Source organism: Dermochelys coriacea, chromosome 4 (genome assembly GCF_009764565.3).
Source record: "Dermochelys coriacea isolate rDerCor1 chromosome 4, rDerCor1.pri.v4, whole genome shotgun sequence".
NCBI lineage: Eukaryota > Metazoa > Chordata > Testudines > Dermochelyidae > Dermochelys > Dermochelys coriacea.
This window is the reverse complement of record NC_050071.1, coordinates 13,109,473-13,116,847: the sequence shown is the minus strand read 5'-3', so window position 1 is coordinate 13,116,847 and position 7,375 is coordinate 13,109,473. Positions and strand designations below refer to the sequence as shown.

Genomic DNA, 7,375 nt, shown 5'->3' with positions numbered 1-7,375 from the left:
TCTCTATCAGACCTCTCCGTCCTCATTCTCAAAGGAAATCTGCAGACCACCTTCAAAAGATGAACCTGGAGCTTAAATTCGTAACTTTGCTGGACACTAAAAATCATGGTCTTAATAAAGACACTGGATTTATGGCTTATTACAACGATCTATAACGCACTAACCTCCCATTTTTGTCCTGTGACTGCCGAATTGTTAACTGGCCAATTCACCTTCAATAATCTCTTACCATATTCTGTATGCAGTGTTGTTGTAGCCACGTTGGTCCCAGAATATTAAACAAGGTGGGTGAAGTGATATCTTTTATTGGACCAACTTCAGTTGGTGAGACAAGCTGTTGAGCTTACACAGAGCTCTTCTTCTGAACCTTGTTTCTCTCACCAATAGAAGATGGTCCAATAAAAGATATTACCTCACCCACGTTGTCTCTGTAATATCCTGGTACCAACACAGCTACAATGATGCTGCAAGTCATAAAAGAGTCAGTTTACACATGAACTTTCTTAACGGTGACAGTGAAAGTGATGAAGTGAGCTGTAGCTCATGAAAGCTTATGCTCAAATAAATATGTTAGTCTCTAAGGTGCCACAAGTCCTCCTTTTCTTTTTGCGAATACAGACTAACACGGCTGCTACTCTGAAACCAGTGAAAATACAGTGGCTTCTTTCAGATGCCTCTTCGTTAACTCTTTTTATATCATAACAAATGAGATCTTTTGGATGGGACATTTTGATGTGCCACTAATTGAGACAGAGTCATATTACTCTATGAATCCATTGTTGAGGGATGCCCTCTACAGATTTATTTGTAAAATGATTCAAAATAAATCAATCCCTCTCATCATTCAGAGAACTACTTTGGAATTCCTAAAGTAACCATTAATTCTTTTCATTCTCTTTCCATCTCCCATGCACCTTGGCCATGTAGGGAATTATGCCATTGAATTATTGCAAGTAAGGCTGCAACATTACTGAGGTATAGTTCTCGTAGAAATTCAGATTCCATAAATTCATAATAGAACATAAAAATGAGAATTTTTATCATTGAGATGGAATCATGTTACTTTCTGAATCTGTTTGTAAAGAGATGCCCTCTACAGAATCATTTATGGAATGGTTCCAGATAAATTATCTCTGCTCATTATTTAGAGAAATACTCTGAACAGGACTGTTTAACTTCCTGCCCTCCAGAAGTTTGCCAAATTGCCTTGAGACTTCACCACCATCCACTGAGAAGCAGATAAAGACAAATGGGGTGAGTGCTCAGCATTGGTCCAACTCTTCCTCCATGTAAGTCTCAATGGGAATTTTACCAGTGATTGCAATGGGAGCGGAGTTAGGCCAACACCGCATGTTTTTGAAAAATCTCATTCTTGATCATTTGCCTACCACCAAGACCTTGATCGCTTTTTAGTTCAGCTGTAAAATGTTTAACAGTTACTGCAAAATTAATGGCATGCAACTCGAACATCCAGCTGCTCCGTGAAATTAATTACATTTTAAATCCTTGCTCCCTCTTTCCTGCTGCAGATTGCAGCTGCTCCTCTGAGCTACACACAGTCGAGTTTAGTCTTTGTGCCAGAGTGCGATCTTTGGCAGGCTTTTTAGACGTTTTAATAAACCCTATCACTTCAGCTCATGGTGGAAAACTATTGCCCATGGAGTTGAAAATTGACCAGTATTCACCCTGCAGCTAAGGTCGTTGTAATCCACCATATGGAACTCTCAGTTTAAGTGTACCTTTCCACCATACGGCCAAACTCCACTCAATGTATAATGAAATAATATATCATAGAAGATGCATGTATTAAATTGAAGCATTGCCTTTAGACAGGAAACACCCCTCCCTGTGTGATTCTAATTGTAATCCTACACCCCTTTATTGTCTTGGCATGCATTTACCCATCTATGCATTCCAAAGCAGTTCACCTGCACAATGGGTGCCCATGCATTTTGTGGGCACAAGTTTTTGCATCCATCTTGGGAAATTTGTCCTATAATAGGTTACTGTTGTACTGTGCCTTACATCATGGAGCCCCCCACCTCCATCAGGGATGGATCCTCAAGGTGCTTCTGTAACAAAAAAGAATAATGTATTATGAGAGAGACAAGATGCGTGAGATCATATCTTTTATTGGCCCAACTTCTGCTGGTTAAAGAGACAAGCTTTCCAGCTAACACAAGAGCGCTTCTTCAGGTCTGGGAAAAGTACTTAGGGTAACACAGCTAAATACAAAGAGGAACAGATAAAGAGTTACACGTTGCAAGAGACCATTCTAGGGGAAGTAGGTAGTTAGCACCTCTATGGCTGTAGGACAAAGTGGGGCATAGTGGGTTACAGATTGTTGTAATGAGCCATAAATCCAGTGTCGTTATTAAGTCCATGATTTTTAGTGGCTAGCAAAGTTATGAATGTAACCTCCCAGGCTCGTCTTTTGAAGGTGTTGTGCAGGTTTCCTTTGAGGACAAGGACTGAGAGATCAGCTATGCAGTGATTGCTTTGTGAAAAATATTTGCCCATGGCTGATGGATGATTTTGTCTTTTATCATTTTTCAGTGTGAGTTTATTCAAGAGTGTAGTGATCGTCTCATTTCACTTAGTCGTTATTGAGGCATTTAGTGCTCTGGCTGAGGTACACCACATGTTGTGATCGGCATGTGTAGACCCATGGATCTTGAAAGGTGTGCTGTGGGCAGGGCCTGTGTAACCACTCGGTGAACTAGGTGGCCGCCTAGGGCGCCAAGATTTGGGGGCTCCAAAACCGGTGCCCCCCCCATTTTGTTTTACACTATTGCTTAGGGGCAGGTACCTGTTAATCTCCAGTGCTTGGGCCGTGCCAGGGCCAGCAACCTCTTCACCTCGGAGTCTCCCCCGCTTGCTTGGGGGCCACTCCTCCTCTCAGGCTCCCCGGCCGCTGCCGCCGCCCGGGAAGACACAGGCATGGGGCGCCACCGCGGAGGAGACACAAGGGGCTGGGCTTGGCTGGGGCCCCGCACCTACTGGCCGAGAGCAGCAGGAACCAGGCGCCGCTTGGGGGGAGCCGGGTGGCCCAAGCCCAGGGCAGCAGCAGCCTCTGCACCAGCTGGGGCAGGCAGGGAGCGTAGGTGCCCTGGGCTCAGGCCGCCCGGCTCCCCCCGAGTGGCGCCCGGTTCCTGCTGCTCTCGGCCGGCAGGTGCGGGGCCCCAGCCAAGCCCGGCCCCTTGCGTCTCCTCCGTGGCGGCGCCCCCCACCCACGTCCTCCCTGGTGGCAGCAGTGGCCGGGGAGCCTGAGAGGAGGGGTGGTCCCCGGGCAAGCGGGGGAGACTCCGAGGTAAAGAGGCTGCTGGCCCCGGTGCAGCCAGAGCGCTGGAGACTGACAGGTACCTGCCCCTGCCCCATCCCGGCACCGCCTGCCCCCCAGCCCAGTGAGTGTTATCTGCCCCACCAGCCTCAGTGCCCTGCCCCATACTGTCAGCCACCCCAAGCTCACTGTGACACCAGCACCCCTTGGCGAAGGGCCCCCTGATCTTCACAAACAGCTGTCACCGCAGGCCTGATAAACTCACTGCACCTCACATGTGTATTACAGGGCACTTCCCCACAAAGAGGAATGTGGAAGGGATCCACACAGGGCTGGTAACTTGTCAAAAGTGAGAATCTTTGTGAGATGCATGCATGGGTAATATTGGAGGAATAATGTATTTATCTTAAAAGTCTGCTTTACAGACTTGGAGTAGAAATTAGTCACCAGGGGATAATGGCCCCCTGGGGCAAGGGGGATTTGTCAGCCTGCCTAACCTGGCTGGTGATGCAATGCAAGGCTCAATTGTTTAGCTTTGCACAATAGTAAGACTTTGAATGGGACACCATCAGAGGCAATGGCAAACAACTGAAACGCCTTAAAGGTAAAAAAAAAAAAAAAACACATTACAACCGCCCTTACCCATTCTGACTGGCTGTTTATAATGCTAAATTTACTAGATTTCGGAGGTTGTGGGAGGAGAGGAGAGGGGCTGCGCAAGGTGGAAGTTTCACCTAGGGCACAAAATGTCCTTGCACCAGCCCTGGTTGTGGGGGGTATTGATCATTATAGCACCGGAGATATGTCTGCAGGTTTCCAGTCTGTTGTTATGGCTTTGGCTGGTGCTGCTTTGAATTGGTGTGTCCTGGTCTGGGGGAAGCTTGCTTCTGCTGATGAGCTTGGTGAGGCTGGGCACTTGTCTGACAGCCAGAAGAGGGGGTTTGCGAAAGTGCTTTCAGGATGTGGTTTATTTACTAATTATTATTGTCAGTACAGCGATCGCCTTCAAATTCAATCTACTTGCCAGCGTGTCTTGGGGAAAGAAGACCGAGGAGGGACCTGGTAACAGCCTTCCAATACGCGATAAAGAGGAGAGCGATCAATCGTTCCCCCCTCCACTGACGGTAGGACACAAGTGGGCTGCATGGGAGATTAAGGTGACATAACAGGAAAAAAAAACTTTCCAACTCTCAGCGTAGTTAAGCTCTGGAACAGGCTTCCAAGGGAGGTGGCGGAATCCCCATCACTGGAGATTAAGAACAGGCTGGACAAAGCCCTGTCAGGGATAGTTTTAGTTTACCTGGTCCTGCCTGAGAGCAGGGGGGCTGGACTTGAGGACTTCTCCTGGTCTCTTCCAGCCCTACCTTATCTGTGATCCCACGGCTAAGGCTGGAGCTGGAGCCGTTAATGCAAAGTGGATTCAGAAGCAGAGCAGACAGAAGTGGAAGACACGTGTTAGGCCACCCTGCAGCCCTTGCTGGAGCCTTGCTAGGAGGTCGGGGTAGCTGCTGCCTAACGGCCAGCTCCTTCCCACTCGCTCTCCCCTAGTCCCCGCCGCAGGCGCGGCTAGGAATCCCCAGAGCAGCGAAGCGGGGCTCCGGCCACCCGGGCGCGGGGGCGAGCTGCGGGAGGACGCCAAGGGGCTGGAGCTGGGGCAGCGGTGGCGGCTAGCCCGGGCCCGGGGCTGGCGCTCGGGGCGTTGAGCGTCTCTCTGCGGCGTTTCTCCGGCTGGCTACAGGCGGCTCGTCTCCGACTCCCCCCCCCCCAGTAGGGGGCCGGGCTGCCCGCCCCCTTCCGGCGCTGCACAAATGCCGGCCCCGGGGCCCCCTCGGCTAGCGGGCAGGGCGCCCGGCTCGCCGCCGGGCCATGGAGGGGGACGCCCCGCTCCGGCTGGGCTTCTTGCGCTGACCAGGTAGGGTGGGCCCCGGGAGCCGCGCGGCGGGAGGAGCGGGGGGCCCCGGGAAGCCAGCGGATCCGCCTCCCCCGCGCATACCCGGCCCACGCCGAGCCGGGCTGCCGGCGCCTGACTCGGTTCCGCCCTATTGCAGCCTCCTGCCTGCACCCGCCCGCCGAGCGTGGAGCCGCGGCCTCGCGCCTGCCCCGCCGGGCAGCCAGGGCTGTGCAGCGCCGCGTGCCGCTCGCCTGCCGCCTCCCGCTCTCCGCCTGGCCGAAGGGCTCCGCGCCGGCGCGCGACAGGGCTCAGAGCAGCTGCCCTCTTAGCCCGTGCCCGCAAAAAGAACGGGAGGACTTGCGGCACCTTGCAGACTAAGGCATTTGTCTGAGCATAAGCCTTCGTGGGCCACAGCTCCCTTCAGCGGAGGCATTTGGTGGAAAATACAGAGGGGAGATTGACACACACACGCTGAGAACATGAAGCAGTGGGGTTTATCATACACACTGTAAGGAGAAAAGCAGTACTTGTGGCACCTTGCAGCTACAGCTCACGAAAGCTTATGCTCTAATAAATTTGTCAGTCTCTAAGGTGCCACAAGTACTGCTTTTCTTTTTGCGAATACAGACTAACACGGCTGCTACTCTGAATACTGTAAGGAGAGTGCAGCCGATGAAGGGAGCTGTGGCCCAGGAAGGCTTATGCTCAGATAAATGCCTTAGTCTGCAAGGTGCCGCAAGTCCTCCTGTTCTCTTTACATCAGTGAAGGGATGCTGCCATTTTACACCTCAACAGAGTGAAGCTGGACAACTCTTCTTCTTCGGCTTGATCCACACCCGGCTTTTGTACCAGTCTAAGGAACTTGGTTTATAAACTTGTATATTCGCATGGAGGTAACTCCCCGAGTGTGGACACGGTTACACTGTTAAAATAGGTGCTTATCTAGGCACACTGATAATTGACAGGAATGAGCTATGTGGTACAAGCACTTGGACGCCAGCACAGCTGCTTCCACACTGGGTGGGTTGCACCCATGTAACTACATTCGATTCTAGCCAATAGAGTTGATTTAACTGGTATAAAAACTGTGGGAAGACTCGTCCTTGTGATAGCGTGAAAATGGTTTAAAAGCACAATAGCTACTCAAATATGCAGAAATCGCACCGTGTGGCCTTAGAGCTACAATCCAAAGGAGCTGTCCATTTCTTTTCATGTATTACATAATGTATGGAGCTCTGGGTTATCATCACCTGGACTGGCAAAACTGATGTATTTGCCTCTAGATGAAAGATAATGTTTATTTGTGCCTGTCAGGCAATGTGGCTGTGTTTTTCCTATGCTAAACTGTGAATGGCTAAAGGTGTATAAGGTGGAAATCCTCTTAGATTCATAGATACTAAGGTCAGAAGGGACCATTCTGATTGAAATGATTTTTTTTTATAGGGCTCAGCTGCTTCGAATTGGCAGAGAGGTACCGGCTTACAGCCGCAGAGGATCCGGCCCATAGATGTGCATTTACTCAGGGGCATCTGTACTATTTACTGTGGATTCAGTAGAACAGCAGCCAAGTTCTGCAGTACAATGTCCTGCAGCACTGGTTTTAATTAGTGTAACTCCACTGATTAAAATGGACCTATCCCAAATGTATACTGGTGCAAGTGAGAGGAGAATCAGACCCTAAGACTACAAGTTAGCACTGAAAACCAACCTGAAAGACATCCATTAAAACAAGTTGGTGCTATTGTTCTTCATCATAAAATGTAATACTTTGCACCTAGCCTGACATATTGTTCATTCACCTCACAATATGCCGTTAGTGGAGGGGGAGGGGGGGGGGCAAACTTTTTGGCCTGAGGGCTGCATCTGGTTTCTGAAATTGTATGGAGGGCCAGTTAGGGGAGGCTGTGCCTCCCCAAACAGCCTGGCATGGCATGGCATAGCCCAGCCCAGCCCAGCCCCCTATCCGAGTCCCACTGCTTCTCACTCCCTAATGGCCCCACAGTGACCCCTGCCCTCCCTGCTCTCTGTCCCCTGACCGCCTCCCGGGATCCCTGTCCCATCCAACTGCCCCTTCTCCCTAACTGCCCCCTGCCGCCCCATCCAACCCCCCTCTCCTTCCTGACTACCCCCCCCGAGACCCCTGCCCCACCGCTCTGTCCCCTGACCGCCTCCAGGACCCCTGCCCCATCCAACCACCCCTTCTC

General features: G+C 50.8%; 1 protein-coding gene and 1 long non-coding RNA gene across 2 annotated transcripts; both read left to right on the top strand.

Annotated features, from left to right (window-relative positions):
- The first annotated feature begins 2,303 nt into the window (after window positions 1-2,303).
- Window positions 2,304-4,983, top strand: LOC122459844 (proline-rich protein 2-like). Its single transcript, XM_043513232.1, has 3 exons — window positions 2,304-2,309; window positions 2,903-3,359; window positions 4,829-4,983. The coding sequence occupies exons 1-3, from the start codon at window positions 2,304-2,306 to the stop codon at window positions 4,981-4,983; spliced, it is 618 nt and encodes a 205-aa protein (XP_043369167.1).
- A 56-nt stretch (window positions 4,984-5,039) lies between these two features.
- Window positions 5,040-6,942, top strand: LOC122459748. Its single transcript, XR_006280624.1, has 2 exons — window positions 5,040-5,192; window positions 6,615-6,942. It is a non-coding gene; the product is annotated as an uncharacterized LOC122459748 (long non-coding RNA).
- Window positions 6,943-7,375: the final 433 nt, after the last annotated feature.

What these genes read in the sequence shown, in the direction of transcription:
- LOC122459844 (XM_043513232.1), top strand. An exon ending in AGAGCGCTGGAGACTGACAG is followed by an intron (nt 3,360 to 4,828) that starts GTACCTGCCCCT and finishes GCTCTCCCCTAG; the next exon opens with TCCCCGCCGCAGGCGCGGCT.